This window comes from Drosophila guanche, unplaced genomic scaffold, assembly GCF_900245975.1.
Source record: "Drosophila guanche unplaced genomic scaffold, DGUA_6, whole genome shotgun sequence".
Taxonomy (NCBI): domain Eukaryota; kingdom Metazoa; phylum Arthropoda; class Insecta; order Diptera; family Drosophilidae; genus Drosophila; species Drosophila guanche.
This window is the reverse complement of record NW_022995775.1, coordinates 4,438-22,894: the sequence shown is the minus strand read 5'-3', so window position 1 is coordinate 22,894 and position 18,457 is coordinate 4,438. Positions and strand designations below refer to the sequence as shown.

The following is an 18,457-nucleotide window of genomic DNA, read 5'->3' as shown; positions in this document are numbered from 1 at the left end:
AGCCGGGCAGCAGACGAACCGACCCCTTCTAGAAGCAAGGTGGAGGCCCTGCCATCGAGGCTTGGAGCAGAATGCGGGAATAAAATCATAAATGCCAGGACACGTGCCACGACAACAACGTGCCTCGGAACATGCAACGAGGTGTTAATGTTTTTTTTTTCTTAATTTTTTGTTTGGCAAACTCTTGGACTGCAATATCTGCTCGCGAGTGGCAGTGGCACTGTTCGCATTCTGAGTGCAAGTTAGTTAAATATTTAAACTTATTTATTGGACTTTCGACGCCAGAGAGGAGCCAGAGAGATTGCCATTTAAAATAATCAAAAAATAACTTACCGTGTGCATCTTTCCCTGTAGATCCGCCAGCGTTGGATCCTCCTCCAGAGCCAGGACCTAGTATACCACTGGACATGCCACCGACTCCTCCTTCTCCTCCTCCTCCGCCGGTTGTGGAATGCAGGCGCGCTAATGTGACTGGCATTAGCGGCAGGGCCATTCCACAGAGCAGGGCCATAAAAATTTTCCACATTGTTAACGTGACCATTTGACTTTTATTGCACTTCATTTTCCACGGTTTTGCCCTGCTTCTTTTTTCTGCTGCTCCTCCTCTTTCTTTTCTTCTCCTTGATTTTCTCTCTATATATATTTCTATAATTCTTCTTTACTTTTGCTTTAGGAGGGGTTCCTCCGTTCCGACGCTTGTTGATTTTAATTTGATGTGAACTTAAGTTGGATTTGGCTTGCAGATTTTCCCGCTGCCCTTTTGCTTCCTCCCTTCGCTCTAATAGAAGACAATTTTCGATTTTATTCTCGGGCAGCTGCTGCAACGAGATAGAGCGAGAGAGAGAGAGAGAGAAATGTAGTAGGGGTTGAGTGTGTGAAAATCCATTGGCTTTGAGTATAAAAAAGTTGTTTGTAGTTTCGGAGGCTAGTTAAAAAGTTCAACAACTTTCTTTCTTTTGCGCATTTTCATTTTCTTTTTGTCGATGTTCTCGTTTTCTTTTTGATTTTTATACCCGGTGCCAGAAGAGTAAATAGGGTGCACAAAGTATGTAACACACAGAAGGAAACGTTTCCGACTCCATAAAGTATATACATGTATTCTTGATCAGCATCAATAACCGAGTCGATTGAGCCATGTCTGTCTGTCCGTCCTGGTGCTCAAAGACTATAAGAGCTAGAGCCACCAAATGTTGCATCTAGACTTCTGTATGCTCACACTGTTACAAGTGTATTTAAAAAATTAGCCCTGCCCCCTTTCAACCCCCCAAAAGGACGAAAACCTCCCAAATCTACAATTTTGAGTATAAAAGAATGACCATAGCTATCAGATCACCAAATTGGGATCCGATTGGATCATTATTTTAGCCAGAATGAGAAAATGAATTTGCAGTGGCTAGGTGCCGGTGCTGAGTGCCGGGTATAAAAGTTGTGACGCGTAAGAAGCGTCTCACACGTCCCTTCTCGTTTTTCCTGTGTTAAAGTCAATTTGAAGCCGCAATTATCGACTAGTAAGGCGACAAGCCCCTTAAGACCGCATGCACACACACTCCTAGCACACATATACTCTCTCCAACACGCAGCTGTTCTCTGAGCTGGTCTCACGAGTGTTTGGAGGGACGTTGAATTTTGTGTGAAAAAGTTTCTTCAAAAAGAAACGAAAAGAAAAAAAGATGAGCACAAGTTTTGTCACCTTGTTAGGAAAAGTAGGAATATGGGCCACAATGAATCGCGGAGGTAGGAAACGGAGCTATCCAAGGCGATTGAACAAGGCATTACGAATTAGACATAAGGCCAACAACTTAAAAGGTATAATTAATTCAGAGGTGAGAACTTGTGGAAGAACGAAACATGGTCGGTGGCAGAATAACGATTTATGGATGGATAGCAGTGCTGGTGGGAGAATTTTCCATACAGAGCAATAGGGTTGAAATATGGAAGTACCCGATTTCTCGGCTTCTGATCACTGATACTGCCTGCGTTAGGCTATGTAAACCCATCTGCGCCTAAAAAGGCCTGTCTCCAGCACCGCTAAAAATTCCTGGCATTCATTTGACATATATTGCGTTTGTGCATGGAGTGTGCGTAACTAAACAGGCTGACTAAATTTCAACCGAAATTATAAAAGGAAACGAGGAGGGACATTTGAGGCGTCACAACTTTTGCTGTATGCTCACACTGCACTATGGGGCACTTGACCACTTTTCCTGGGCAAAACTTATTTGTGAAAAGTAAAACAAGTAATATTTTTTTAACAGATATACATAGGAATAACATCAGTCCGTAATGTTACGTACGCAAAAAATTAACAGTGCGCACCCCTGTTAAGATAACAGCTGTTAAAGTCAGCTGTTTGCTGCGAACGATAGAAATTTATCGGAAAACTGATTTTTTTCATGAAGTTTAAAGTGCAAAAATTGCTAAATTTACCAATTTAAGTTAATTTTTTTACAATATTCTCGATTCAGGCAGGTATTAAAAAGGTTTTTGTGAGTTTGAAGTTAAAAAATTGACCTCATAATATGTTTAATGGCTAGTTCCTTAACAAGTCCATATTTGCGACGAAAATTTGTTTTTGAATAGCCTTAAAAAGTGTTCGGTTCCCGCCTGAAGCATTAAACTGCATAGATATTGAAGAGTATTCAATTCTTAATCTAATTTATGTTATTTTTCTTGCGCTTTTCTGCGTCTTCGCACATATTTGAGTTTTCCTAACATAACCTAAAGTTTGGATTTTCAGAGTTAAACTGAGTGAAGAAGAAATTTGCAGAAGAAGATGCCGATTCGCATTGAATTTAAGTGTTAATACCTGTCACTAGCTTTGAGAACCATAAGGGTTATTTTTAGACCCTTTGAAGAAAACTTGAAAAAAATCGAAAAAAACTGTGCAGATTGGCTAAATTCGTGCCCAATTGTACAATTATAATAATGTTGAGACATTTCTAGTATCTCTGCTCTGCTGTACAGTGCTATTGTGTCCCAAATTCAACAACTCAAAGAAAAGAAGCTGATTGCAGTATACAAGGAAGTCAATGTAAAAATCCGATTTTCTTCTACTTTTCCATTTTTAAAAATTCGGGCACAACTTTTTAAGTAAAATATGGCATTGCTTTACACATTCCCATCATTTTTTTGTTTGTTATAAGCGGTACTCGAAGAGTAAATAGGGTATATTGTATTTGTGGGGAAAAACGGTTGTATGTAACGCACAGAAGGAAACGTTTCCGACCCCATAAAGTATATATATTCTTGGTCAGCATCAATAGCCGAGTCGATTGAGCCATGTCTGTCTGTCCGTCCGTCCGTCCGTCTTGTTTGTCGGCTAGTTCTCAGAGACTATAAGAGCTAGGACCACCAAATTTTGGCTCCGGACTGCTGTATGCTCACACTGAAACCAATGTATTTAAAATACAATAGGCGGCGTTCTTTATTCACCTTTTGTTTCCCCCTACTCCTTTTTTCTTTGTCCCACATCCTCCTCCGTTTCCTTTGCTCCTTCGATTTCCTTCTTTCTTATTATCTATCTCCCATTGTCATTTTGTCAACGTGTCCTTTGAGTGTCATCAAATTTTTTCATTGGGACCTTGACAAGAGGAGACCCAAAGCATTTCGTGCCCTTGATAATGGTGAGAATATAAGACAGAGGCAATAAGAGACAAAAATATGCCCATAAGATAAGCAAGAGGGTGGGGTAGGTGGAGCGGCAAAAAGTGACAATGTGAGAAGCAATAACAATAATAATAATACATAAAGATATAAAAAACCATCCACCATTCCCCATCCCCTAAAGGATGATAAAACTAATGAGGCGACTGGACAATTATTACAAAATTTGTTTTCACTCCAAGAAAAATTATGGAACGAGGAGAGAAGCGTTAAATGTACTAAAAATTGGAAGAGCAAAATCAGTGGAAATATAGTATAATTTTTTAGAGCGGAAAGTAAACACCATGGTGGGGCCTTAACTTGAACTACGAGCACACTTGAGCAATTTGCGCACAGTTGAGTGCGCACATTAACCCCCACACACAAATAAATACACAAACACACACACCCACACATTGCAACATACACGAACCGAAAAACAAATAACAAAAGAGGCAAGGGCAAAATCACCATGGCGTACAGAGAGCGGAAACGGAAACGTCAGCCAGGCCGAGAAGCAACAGAATCAACCGACCAATAGACAAACATCGAGAGGAGCTCTGCCATAGCTAGGGAACATGGAATAGCTGGACAACCAAAGTAAAATTAAATAAAACAAAGCAAAAACATTGAGAGGAAAATATAACTAAATGAATAAGAGGAAATAGGAACACGGGATGCTCTCTTTTTAAATGAAAATTATTTGGAAATATTCCAGTATTATCATAAATATTTATTTCGAATGGTTTTCACTTTGGGCATTCCTTTAGCAACAATAATGAAACAAATCATTTCCCTGCCACAATTAGAGAGCATTAAATACACCTAAAATTGGACTTGGAAGCAGAAATAAAACGAAACATTTGATAGACACATTTTATTGCATGCAGTGGCTCTGTCGCTGTCGCTGTCGCTCTCTCAGTTGCTATTCAGTGGCCACTTCACAGACTGGCAGAGAGTGGAATGGAGTGAAGGACTGGCGCAAGGTTCCACTCTGCTACAAAAACCCACCACCAAACCCCCCTTGGCAAAGCAATCTAGACAATAGTTGTGGCATTCCTCACTCGCTCCTGCAACAACTGCTGGGGCTTGCCCTGCCTGTCAATGGCTGCCTAGACGTTTCCTGACCCTCAATTGCCCCACCGCTTGGTCTTTCTCGTTGTCCATTCGGCTCTCACTCTTTGTGTCTGTGTCTAGGGCTCTCGAACTAGTGGTTGTTGTTTCCTTTCCGTTGGTTTATCGCTCCCCCAAGTCTCATTCTTTTCTATTCGGTCTACATAAGTTTTTGTCATGTGAAAAAAAATGAGAAAGCGGCAACAGAAAAATCTCTTAGTCCAAGTGGCTAGTCCATCATGCAATCTGGTACTTCATTCAGTCATTCACTTCCCCTGGTACTCCTACTTTCCACTGAAGTTTCCATCCAGTTTTTTTTTCTGATTCTTATGGTTTTTTTGGTTGTTTTTTCTGTGGTTATTGAAGCATTTATTCCGAACATGCACCAACAGAGCGTTTTTGCTTTTGTTCAATATGCGAGAAAATGTAAGGAAAATTACTGTTCATAATATGACATTAATGGTGTCGCGAAAAATCCCCAATATATCGACAATCTCCCGCCCTCTTCCTCTGCGATATCTGATTTTTAGTGCCGTTGAGATTTATGTTTTCCGATATGTATGAGAGGGAAAACAGTGGACAATTTTTCTCACTGTTTGACAGATGGGTCAACACTTAAGCCGCTGGGCTTTATGACCAACAATTTATGGATCCTGCAACACTCTGCGCGCATATTTCTGCGAGTATTTTGTATCTCATGTATAATCGTATTTATTTATATTTATTGCTTATATGTAGCACTTAGCGGTTAAGAAATTGATTTCGATGATTAGCTTTGATGGAAGATCTCTCCATGGTAGACCCTCCAAATATTATAGGACACTAATGCTCATAGATTATGGCCACCAGTAAAAGCGGTGGCTTATGTCACTGGAAAAAAACGGCGAAAATCACTAAATTTGGCAATTTCACTTAAAATTACCCAAAACTGATGTCACATTTATTGATTAGAAAATAAATTACAAAATTGAACCAAACTTTTGGTAATTAGAATTAGAGCTAAACAAAACACCCACAACTATAGAAACAATAGAAGTTATGGGAATATAAACCATTTAATGGGCAAACTACACTGAATTAACAAATATTAATATTAAATATTTAATTGAAAGCGTACATATGCCGAAATAAAAACGAGAAGGGACGTGTGAGACCGGCACTCAGTACTACATCTGCACCTTAGCGGTGTTTTGTCAAATTTTAAATTTTTTCTTCATCTGTCATCTACATCTACAACACTTCTCACACCAACACGCTCCGCTAGCTCGCCTCCCTTCCCTATACCCACACACTGCAGACTCGGGGCAGAGGCAAAGGCAGCTCCCGCACTCAAAAAACGAGAAGGGACATGTGAGACGCTTTTTACGCGTCACAACTTTTTTACCCGGCACTCAGTACAACATCTGCACCTTAGCGGCTACTTGTAAAATGTTACATTTTTTCTTCATCTGTCATCTACATCAACAACACAACTCACACCAACACGCTCCTTAAGCTCGCCGCCCTTCCCTAGGCCCACACACTGCAGACTCGCGGCAGAGGCAGAGGCAGCGCCAGCACACAAAAAAAAAAAACAAATATAAGCTGCGGGACGGGGTGGGTTAAAGGTCGGAAGATTCATGGGCAGGTGGAGGGAAGAGGCAGGGGCCGAGTGAAGTAGAGTGTGAATGAGAGAATGTAAAAGGAACAACAAAAGGTGCGGGACAGGGTGGGTTTATCCACTGAAAATTAATTTCTTTATTGTGGCTATAATAATGATCCAATCGGATCCCAATTTGGTGATCTGATAGATATGGCCGTTCCCTACGGAATGGCGTTTTTAGTTTTCTTTCATCTTCAAAACTGTAGTTTGGGAGGTTTTCGCACTTTTGCGGGGGCGGGTCTAATTTTTTAAATACACTGGTTTCAGTGTGAGCATACAGCAGTCCGGATCCAAATTTTGGTGGCTCTAGCTCTTATAGTCTCTGAGAACTAGCCCACAAACAAGACGGACGGACGGACAGACGGCCAGACGGACAGACAGACATGGCTCTATCGACTCGTCTATTGATGCTGATCAAGAATATATATACTTTATGGGGTTGGAAACGTTTCCTTCTGTGCGTTACATACAACCGTTATTCACAATATACCCTTTTTACTCTTCGAGTACCGAGTATTATTATATTTAGTCAGATGAGTGTATTCGGAAGCTACGCAGAGAAAATAACCTTTTTCAACTCCTAAAAATTCAACATTTACAATTAAAGCACTAAGAAAAATATACAACTCCGCACATATGTATGTACATATGTAAGTACCCACACAGAGGCTCTGCTTAAATGAATTTTTGGTATACAATAATTACAGTTTTCTAATTTAATTTTCTACAAAATTACTTTCCAATTCATTTTGCCTACCTGACACATAAAAGAGCCAACAAATCAAGAATCCACACAGTCAGAGAAGAAAAGACAGCATCCAAAGAAGCCCTTCAGCAAACCGATGCAGCAAATCTCCAGGAAAAGGACTTTTCAATTTGTCAAATATTTCCCACTCCCTCCACCACTATCGCTGTTTCAATAAACTTATGGAAATATAAGTTTTCTTTCTTCTCGTTATTTTTCATTATTTTGACATATGAGAAAACCAAACAAAAGGAAGCACCAGGCGAATAAATTTATTGCACAAAGAAAACACAAATAAAAACGAGTAGGAACGTGTGAGACGTTTTGTAAGCTTCACAACTTTTATACCTGGGACACAGAAAGCATATACATACATATGTACATACATATGTACCACTTTCGACCAAGAATACAATATTCCCTATTTACTCTTCGAGTGCCGGGTATAAAACGAAAGAGAGATGCGAATAGCGGCGACTTTTTGCTTATCAAAATTAAAATGGGAAAAACCACACACCCTCGCACATCCAGCGGTAATGGGGATGAGTAATAAATAATAAAGAGTTCGGTAGTGGCAGGAGGGGAAATGGGAAAACGGAAATGTAGAGGTCGGTCCATCAGGCCTCTGTCTCCGTGTAATCACCTAAACAACTTATTTCAGACTTTCTTTCTGGGGAGAGATCCTGCCTCTGTTTTTCCCCGTTCCTCATGCTCCACTGATAAAAGGAAACCCGAAAAAAATATCAATTTAACCTTCATCCAGCAAAACTCATATATAAAAAAACAGCAAAAAAAGGATATAAAAACAGGAAGCACCAACAAACAAAAAATAACACAAAATACGGAAAATATGTAAGGTAAGCCAACAGAAACCCTCACTACCCTATTTTTAGGGATTTGTTTTTATTTGTTTTAACGATCATTCATGTATGTATGTATGTAAATATGTACGTATGTATGTATATATGTATGTATGTATGTATGTATGTAAGGTGTAATTTGGATTGGATTAGTGTTTAGTGTTTTATTAGCTATGTATAAGTATTTAGTTAAAAATCTTTGTGTAGCCATAGAAAAACAAAAAGAAACGGAGACAGCAATAGCGACAACGGACACTGACAAAGGCAGAGGACTCTCAAAAAAAGAAAGAGAGTGCGAGAGGTGGGGATTCAAGTAACGAATATAAACGAAACAAAAATGCCAAGTGGAGGACCAACCGAAAGGAAAATATACACACACAATAAAAAAAATGCGTGTGTGTGTTGCTTTTGGCTGTGTGCGTGTGTGTGTTTGGCTTATGGTGTGGTAGCATAATAAAACTGCACCAGAAACCCCATCGGAGCCAACATCCAAAACACGAAAACAAAATGAAGCAGGGGAAAACTCCTTAAAAGAGAGTAGAGAGCGGAAAATGGAGATGAAGCCTGTGGAAAGGCCTGGGGGTAAGTAAAGTAAAGAATAACAAAATTAAATCAGGCCCACACACACGTGGAAAAGGCGGCCAAAGGGGATACAAATCCATCAAACCTGCAGATAAGCCAAATGTAGGAGACGACAGAGAGAGAGAGGCGTGAAACTATGAGAAAGCCGAGAGAGGGGCAGTGCACCAATGTAGGCATTCACTGACAGAAAAAAAGTTTTAGTTCTTCGTGTAGAACCAAGGTTTCTATATTTCGAGTCTACATTCGATAGCTCATGGATACATTTTTTGCAGACCTCTGGCTCTTCGTTCTCCTCCTTTCCTCCTCCTCCCCCTCCACCTCCTTCACCATCCACTTGATAAAGTTCCCCTTTCCTAAATCCCTCAAGATATTCCTGCCTGGGTAAGCTGCTGTTGGGTGGGGTGGTCACGATTGGCAACGTAAAAGGCGAAATTATTGCGCAATGTAATGTTTCGTTTCGGTAAAATAACATACTCGTCATTGAATACACAATATAAATGCAAAGAGCAAAGGCAGCAGCAGCAGTAGCAGCAGAAGAGTACACCACAGCAGCAGTGAGGACCCTAGGACCAAGGATGAAGGAATCTTTGGTGGCCTGTCAGCAGCCAGGGAAAGCTTATGAACATTTAACGTTCGATGAGAGAGCTACACACTCAACATATTTGCACACAGAAGTTATACTTTTAGGTTTGGTTTTAATAATAATTATCTAAGAGTTTTACAAATTTATGAGGATGTAAAGACTTTTACAATACAATTCAAGTACAATTCAAAGAAATCGATTCTATTTCGAAATTAATTCATTCGGCTAAAAATAAATCAGTGAAAAGTTAAAAAATATACATAAACATATAACACAATAAAAAGCCAGCCCAAAGTCCGCACGCATTTTATGAAAATATTATCTAAAATTACAGAAAACAAAAACAAAAAAAATATCACAACCAAACAGAAGCATAAGGGTCCTGCAGCTGTTAAAGGTTGATTTTGCATTGCGTGTATGTGGATCACCACACCACACATTACAATGGGGCAGGTACACACAATTGTGGCATTCCAAGCTTTTGAAATCAATCCTACTGAGAGACATCCAGAAACAGCCAAATATAAACAAGAATAAAAGGCGACTTCTAGACACGTGCGTTTACCGCCTCTCTCTCCCTCTTCCACTTGGCACTGGCACTGGCACTTGTAACGGTAATCGATCGGAACAATAACAGAATGAAGTAGCATAAAAAGTATATTATATAAATACAAACCAAACAAAAAACAGCAAAAATAAAACGCCAAAAAGGAAGGACCTAAGGACGGAAGGAACCCTTCAAAAGATGACTGCCACTCTGATGAAGGGTTTTCTTTGGAGGCGGCAGATTATTCAAAAACAATTTTCACCTTTTGCTTGAGGTTTTTGTTTAAAACAGGGTAGAGTTTGTGGGGTGGTGTATGAGGTGTTCCGAAGAGAAGTTTAAGTGTTTTCTTGGAGATGAGATGGGGTTTATATTCTGAGAAAGTGAAATGCAATTGACGTCCCAGCGAAAAGTAATTGGATAGGCAGGTGTCTCTCTGTCTCTGCCAGAAGTCAACAAACATTTTCTTATTTCTTGATTTGAGTGAAAATTAATACGTTTTAATATAATTAGGTAAAAATGTTGAAGATATTTTTTAATTGATTGAAAAAATATTTGGGTCCTCAAATTTAAAAAGAAACTCACACAACCCTTGAAGGCCAATTAAGGAAATACAAAAAGCCATTATTTCATTTTTAAAATGTAAAATGCAATAGAGTTTTTTGACTAATTGTTGAATTGCATTGTAAATGAAAGTAAAATAAAATATAAAAAAATCTTTTTTATATTGTATTATAATATATTATTTATAAATATAAATATAAAAATAAAGCATTTACTTTTCAATTTTCATAAATATAAAATTAAAAGCATTGGCAAAGGGGAAAAACTTTTCATAATGAAAAAAGAAAAAACATTAAAAAAGAAGAGCGAAATGGGATTGTTTAAAACTTAATCACACTCAGAGAGAGGCACAGGCACTCTCTGAACAATCTGTATATAATCAGTGAGTCAGGGAGGCACGGGTTAGATTGGTAGAGATGGGGGGTAAAAAGTACATTAAAATCACATTAACCCGTCAACGGTTACAATAAGGCACTAAGGGGTATATGCATAACTGTTGTTTATACCTCTCGGCTTAATGCCTTTTTGAAGTACACAAACACACACACACCCACTAATACACAGGGGGAAATAAGTACCTCCTGATAAGCCACATATCCCTCATACCATAAACCATAAGTCACTTTTTAACAACTAAAACCCAAGCCCCCCATCGCTGGGAAACTGTGGTACGGAGTCCCTTTTTAAACTGGAAATGTGAATACCTAAAACCAAATGTATCTCTCTCATTTCAGTGTTCGGTTATACTTGGAGAAAACAAAGGGACTGAAATGGTGAAAATTCTGAGAAAAATAATTATTTCTATGACCCGTGCCATACGTGTCATGAAAGATTGATTATGGAAAGATCTGGCAATTTAGTTTTAATATTTCGGGACAAATGTTTCTGAATTCTAATAATAAAAGGCAGAATATCTGAAATATAAATATCCCTACGCTCCCTAGGTCCCTAGATAAATCTAAAAATGAAAATGTTCTGATAAGCAGAGGAAGTTTTTATCTTTGTTCTTTTCATGTACTTAATGTATTTCATTATATTTAATAATCATGGAAATCCTTCTTTTTCCCAGTGTCAAATCACCACAAACAATTGCTTCTGACATCATGGACTGCCACCACCCTGCCACCAGCCACCTCTTCAACCCTCTCTTAAGGTCTATTTGCCATTAAGCTTTTTTAGGACGGGAAGAGGAAACTGTCAACAATGTTTTGCGGCTATCTAATATGCAAGCAACGGGAATTCGTATCTTTGTATCTGTATTTTTATCCGTATCCTGAATATATCCGTGACAGTCGCATTTATTGGGGTCGTGCGTGTCCTTCATTTGAAAGAGGATTTGTGAGAGGGCTATTTGCATATTTTAATTGTAAAAACATGAGAGAGAACATTTCGTGATTTTACAGGAAATTTATAAATATGTATGGAAGTATTTCTTTTTTAAATTTTCTCTTTATTTTAACTCAAAAACTAGATGGAAGCACTTTTCACTTTTCCTACACTTTTCATTCACTTTTCCATCTCGTTTCCCTCTAACGAACGACAAATTTAAGAATCAGTCTGCAATCGGAAGGAAGTCGGAAGGTGCAAAGGAAGCTCTGAAATCAACGGTCTGGTGGATCAGGTGGATGGGTCGCTGATGGGGTGTATGTCGGAAAAACAAGTTTCTACTGTATATACTGGAGCAACTAATGAGTTTTGATGTGACTGTAGATGTAGATTTTTCCAAGATGATATTAAATAAGTATACATTCTCGATAAAACAAAGCAATTTCCGGAACACACAGAAGTTTGCTTCAATAATTTATTAAGAAAGAGGGCTCAAAATTCTTCTTTAAAAACCCAAAAATAACATTTCTTTCTCACCTATGTAGATACATCAATTGTGCACTTTTATATATCCCACAAAAAAATAGAAACGAAACCAGCACAGAAGAGAGCATTCCCCCACGAAAGATAACACTGCATTTTTCCCCACTTTCGAGTATCTGTCGATTTCCCACGCACGTTCTTTGTCTCTTGCTAAAGCGATTTCTTCCTCCCGTTCCACTTCAGGGCAAAAAAAAAATGAGAAGAGTCTACAAAAAGATGAGCAGAGGCCAACCATTACCCAAAGAGAAAAAAAAGGAAGTAAACTGTAGGCAAAAGTTTTTGATAACTTTTCCGCCAGTCAGTGGCGCATTTTAAGTCAGGGCAGTCGACAGGGGGACAAGGAGCACTAGAAGCGGAGAACGTCCGACCGTACAGTGGGAATACAAGTTGCAGGCGGAAAACTGTCGATTAAAACTGCACAATTTCAAAATTGCAAAACTGCAAAATCTCTTGAGGAGCAGCTATTATAGTTGTAGGTGTATAACTCTTACCTGCTCTCTACGCTATGATAATCCTTTATGGGTAGACTGCCACTGCTTGCTGCCTCCAGCGATTGTTGTTGTTTGGTTCCACGCACAAGATGGCAGGCCAACTTGGTGGCTGACCACGTGACCATCAAAAGTGATAAATTAAACACACACACACAGGCGCGACACTGGTGTTGGTTTTGCCTCTGCTTTAATGTATTCCAAAAACCGAGATCAGAGCTATTAAAGACCGCCACAGAAGAAAGTAAGAGTAAGTGCTGCTCTCACTTTATTTGCGAATTTTTTCTTGCGGTAAAATAAAAACAAGAAAACAGCATTTGCCTTGGCTTCTTCTCCCGTCTTTTTTCCAGACGACTGCCTGCCTTCTGCTGCTGATTCTGCTTCTATTTTTGCTTTTGCTTTCAGTCACTTGTTATTTTGTACAGTTAGATGTTCTAATATATGTATATTTATTGGTTATCTTTATATGGCTATTTGCGTACACTAACACACGACTGACAGGACGACCCAAAAGGTTAGCGAAACAACGACAGGCGGCAACGGGAGCCTGTGAGTACGGAAAGGAACAAAACGAAACGAATCGAACGACGACAAGATTCACGCGCGATTCACGTTAGCTGGTCCTGCAAGGCGACATCATTTTGAATACGTACTAAACACTGCGACGACCAAGCTTCAACTAAAACGACGAGGCAGGGCAGACCGAAGTGGAGCCACACGAACCGCCCAACAGAACACACGGAAAACACCCACGCACGAAGTATGTAGGTGCATGCTTACACGAAGCTGCAAACGAAGTGAAAGAGCAAAGCAGTGCTGAATAAAGAGTGTAAGAGGAGTAAAGGCTTTTGGCCTTTGGCTTTGGCTAGACAAAATCAATAGACTACTTATCTATTAAATGTGTGCTGATCGTAGCGAAGAGAAAGTTACGTTGCAGTGAATGGACGAGAGCCATAAAGAAACTATATAAGGAGGCCTCGTTGGTGGCAGAGTTACTCGCTGATTCTGCCTATTTTCAGTTTTCTCGTTTTGTTTATATTTGTATTATTTTTCTTGCAAAGAGTTCTTTAAACGATAGTTCCACTGGTAGCCATGAAGAAACTATATAAAGAGGTCTCGTCTGCAAAAATTATGGAAAAGTGCGAGAGAAAAGTACGAGTGAGAGGGCTCTCGCTGCAAGTGCGGGCAACGACAATGCAGTGTGCTGATCATGAAGAAAACATTCGTCCGCAACCAACCTTCCGCGTCGACAAGCAAACGAGCACTGAACCTAGGCAGAACCAGCGAGTAACTCTGCCACCGACAAGGCCTCCTTATAGTTTCTTCATGGCCTCCTTATAGTTTCTTCGTGCTTTATGGTTTCTTCATGCCACCGACCACCTCCTTATATAGTTGATTTATGGATGCTAGCAAGCAAGCAGTAAAACAATAGCTAAAAGAGCGACGAAGCAGCTGAATAGAATACATTAAGAGCACAGACGTAATGAAAGAGAGACACAGCTGTATAAGAGTACGTCGGACGCAACACAATCTAGGTATAAATGTGTGTCTTGACTAAGTGGAGACGTGAACCAATGTAAAAAACTTGTCAAGCAGTTTAAGATGCGAATATTCATGCGGCGGTCCTCGGAACTTTGAGATCTCTGTTTCTTTACTTTGTTTTGAATCTCTTAATGATATAGAAGCCAACAGCCGTGGATTGATTGCCACAATACATGTTTAGTTAATTAATATTCAAACGTATGTATGTATGTATGTAAATCCCCCATTCAGTTTGGAATGTTTCCCTTACCCAGTGCAGTTTTCCCCCTTGCTAACCCCTGCACTGCCATTGCCACTGCAATCACTCAAAGTAAAAATTGTCATCAGCTTCCCCTCAAACTCTAACAACACGCTAAAAAATGGCAAAAATGGGAGGAAGTAGGAAACTGTTAGGAGTGGAGTTAGCAATAGTGTGGAAGAGCAAGAGTGGTGAAGAGAGAGGGAGGGCGAGCGAAAGACAAAATGAAACCAGCAAACGAATTGCAACAAAATGCTCAAACACACTCAACGAAATTGACTTAAATAAATAAATGGTATAAAAAGAAAGGAAAGGGATAGGGGGACAGATATCGGGAGTAAGACTCAAAGAACTTACCGGGTAAAGAGCCATAGGGAAGCGGAACAGTGGAGCGGAGAGACAGTGGGACAAACAGAGTGTCATAGCAACAAAACGCCTTTCTTTTTGCAAGCAGAATAGAGACGAATAATCAGATGGAAAGAGATAGTCACTGAGACACCGTTAAAAGTCGAACTTCGCTGTGATATGGTGGTGTGGAGGGAAAGAAGGCGGAGGGAGAGAAAACTTTGGTGTTTAGCTTGTTGCAACATTTTATTCCATTTTAAGCAACCAACAACTGCAACAACAAAAATAGACAGAGACAACACTTAGTACCTCATCCATTTTCATTTGTTTTAAGAAAAAGTCAAAGTGCATATCCTCAGAGGGACAGAGAGCAAGTGAGCGCTGAAGAGAGAGAGAGAGAGAGAGAGAGAGAGTGAAAGATAGCAGGGAAATTATAAATGGATGCGTGAGAGCACACGCAAGAGCATGATCATCGTATGGGTAGGATATTTCTTATTATTCTGATAAGTCAATAACAATTATTTTGACCATACGTTATCATACTGGATCCAGTACATATGCATAATTTTCCATCAACGTATAATATTCTAACATTATCTATGCACCTTTAGACTCTTTTCTGAAATATCTTCGAAATTCTCATTTGAGTACAACATATCCCAATGTTGTATATATGTATATATGTATATATGTATATATGTATATAATGTATATATGTACATATGTATGTAAATTGGAAATTATATTAATTATATTCGTTCTTCTAAATCTAATTACACTACTCGACAAAAGCGAACTTTTTTTTCCTCTTCAATCCAAATCACCTATTCAAAATTTACGGCTTTAAATTTGTTTTATAGAATTATGGTTTTTTTCTATGAAATAACTTTTTTTTTAATTTTTAAAGTCTGGTATTGTTTGAAACTGTTTTAATTTTTGAGGTAGCGCTTCTTATTTTCACATACCTTAAGTATGTATCTTATATCTGGTTGTAATGAACTTAGCCATTCTATAAAGCTAATGAAAGCATCTATAATAAATCCCCAAACACTTTGTAGTTTTAATATATTAATGTTAATATTATATGGAAAATATTAAGCTTTCAAATGGAAAAATTATGATTTTTGTGTGGTATTTTTTACGCTCAGACGTCTGTCCATAGATACGGATGAGCAATACCTTAAACGACGCCCAATGAATGCAACTGTACACAAACGAATAAAGAGCCTATGGTATAATATTTATAACTTATAATATAAGTCGACAATTTGTTAAAAACGCCTCGCATAAATCTAGATTTTTTTATTTCAAAGTTTTATATTTCCTATGCGGTAAGCTAGAACACTGGGTACACTGCATCTATCAGCTTTTCACACAAACAAAGAGCTTTGCCATCAGATTTAAGATACTAAAGTTATATTAAAAACCGCTTCGTCTGAAAAAACCTTAAAACAATTACCAGATTTAAAAATATTATTAAAAACGAGAAGGGACGTGTGAGACGCTTCTTACGCGTCACAACGGTATACTCGGCACTCAGTACTACATCTGCACCTTAGCGGTGTTTTGTCAAATTTTAAATTTTTTCTACATCTGTCATCTACATCACATCTACAACACTTCTCACACCAACACGCTCCTTAAGCTCGCCCCCCTTCCCAAGACCCACACACTGCAGACTCGCGGCAGAGGCAGAGTCCAAAGCAGAGTGTGAATGAGAGAATGTGAAAAAAATAACACAAGCTGCGGGACAGGGTGGGTTTAGCCACTGCAAATTAATTTCTTCATTCTGGCTATAATAATGATACAATCGGATCCCAATTTGGTGATCTGATAGATATGGCCATTCCCTACTGAATTTGTAGTTTTCTTTTATCTTCAACATTTTAGGTTTGGGAGGTTTTCGCCTTTTCGAGCTAATTTTTGAAATACACTGGTTTCAGTGTGAGCATACAGCAGTCTGGAGCCAAAATGTGGTGGCTCTAGCTCTTATAGTTTTTGAGAACTAGCCGACAAAAAAGACGGACAGACGGACGGACGGACAGACGGATAGACAGACGTGGCTCTATCGACTCGGCTATTGATGCTGATCAAGAATATATATACTTTATGGGGTCTGAAACGTTTTCTTCTGTGCGTTACATACAATCGTTATTCGCACAAATACAATATAACCTATTTACTCTTCGAGTACCGGGTATAAAAACCGTAAAATACCGACCTAGTTTAGAATTTGTTTGAATTTTAGTCTTTTTTGTTTCAGTTTTTTTCGAGTCCATAGCCATAAATACTCTGGCAATGGGCGCGCAACCCTCCAACAGGAGATTCGAGCAGTGTTATCTGTTATATAAATACACTTTCTCCCAATTGTCATTGAATATTTTCAAACACGAAAACTTAAAAAATATTGAACTCCCAACGCACCAAAGAAAACTCCCATCTCCAAACATTCAACTGCATTCTCTTGCACCATTACCCACTCCACCCACCACAAGATAGAAGTGATGAAATTACTCAGAAAATGCCTTTGTTGTTTGTTTGACAAAAAGTCTAGGCCACCCCCTCCCCCACACTCCAGAAAACAACACTTTTACCCCTACTCCCTCACTCACCCCCGCTCTCCAAGAGACGTTCGTTAGCGCAGCTGCCAGGAGAATTTATCTTATTTCACCGAAATGGAACACGATTATATATTATTTGTCGCTTTATTCATTCAATCATTCGTTCATTCATACGAACGGATTACTTTCGTTCGCTTTCTCATTGTTTCTGTTTGTCATATTGGACACATTGTTAGCCCCGAATGTTATCGATGCAAATAGATGCGTATTGTTAATGGAACTTCTGCTCTGCTTTGCTCTACTATGAGCAAAAAAGTGCAGTGAAAATTGGGTGAAAAAACAAACGGATTTCCGTGAGAACTACTAGTAAGTATATAGATGGGGAAAAGCTTCAGAGAAGTTTGAGAAGATTATTCACACCAACCAAAGTACATAAAAGTGTATGATATGAAGGATTGTTGACGAATTTAAAGAGCAGAAAAGCAACCCTAAGCAAAAATATTTCTATTGGAGGATCAAAACTTAAAATGTATACATTATTTAAGTTGAATGCAAAATAAATGGAATATATGAAAGACTTACTTACGTACTTATTCTTAAGGTACCTTAATTTTAAATTCTATTTATATTATACTCGAATTGATTGGCGCTAAGTTTATCATTTCTCTTTCCCTTTTTCTAACAAGAATTTTATCTCACTTATGTAAGTCTGTCCAATCTATCAATTATGTCAGCTCTTTTTTCGACATCTATCAAGGACTCCCAATCTCTATTCACTCTCTGTGAGCCAAGGAGACAGCGACAGTTTGGAGGAGCAGGACAACGCTATACAAAATCATTGCGAACGAGTGCAAATAAATAAAAACATATAAAACTGTACTTCTTTTGCAAGGCGAGCATAAATAGACATTTGTATTGGCTCAAGAGAAAGAGAGAGAGAGAGGGACACAGCGAAAGAGAGATGGAGATAGAAGGGGAGATATCCAGTGTCGCTTCCGCACGCTTTTTGGTTTGGAGTTCAAGAAATCAAGATTTATGACATTTTTATTACAAAAAAGAGCGTCCCGTTAGTTTTGGGTGTACGGACGTAGATACCCTCTCTTTCCGTTGCCCCCCCCCCCCCCCCCCCCCCCCCCCCC

General features: G+C 38.9%; 1 protein-coding gene across 2 annotated transcripts in view; it reads right to left on the bottom strand.

Annotated features, from left to right (window-relative positions):
- LOC117591343 (neural cell adhesion molecule 2) overlaps positions 1 to 13,301 on the bottom strand; it is a 103,509-nt gene extending 90,208 nt beyond the window's left edge. For both annotated transcript variants that reach the window (XM_034284568.1, XM_034284570.1), the window contains exons 1-2: positions 12,636 to 13,301; positions 334 to 818 (exon numbers count right to left, since the gene is read on the bottom strand). In XM_034284568.1, the coding sequence (XP_034140459.1) occupies positions 334 to 562 (229 nt within the window). In that variant the 5' untranslated portion in view covers positions 563 to 818; positions 12,636 to 13,301. The remainder of the gene's footprint in view (positions 1 to 333; positions 819 to 12,635) is intronic.
- Positions 13,302 to 18,457: the final 5,156 nt, after the last annotated feature.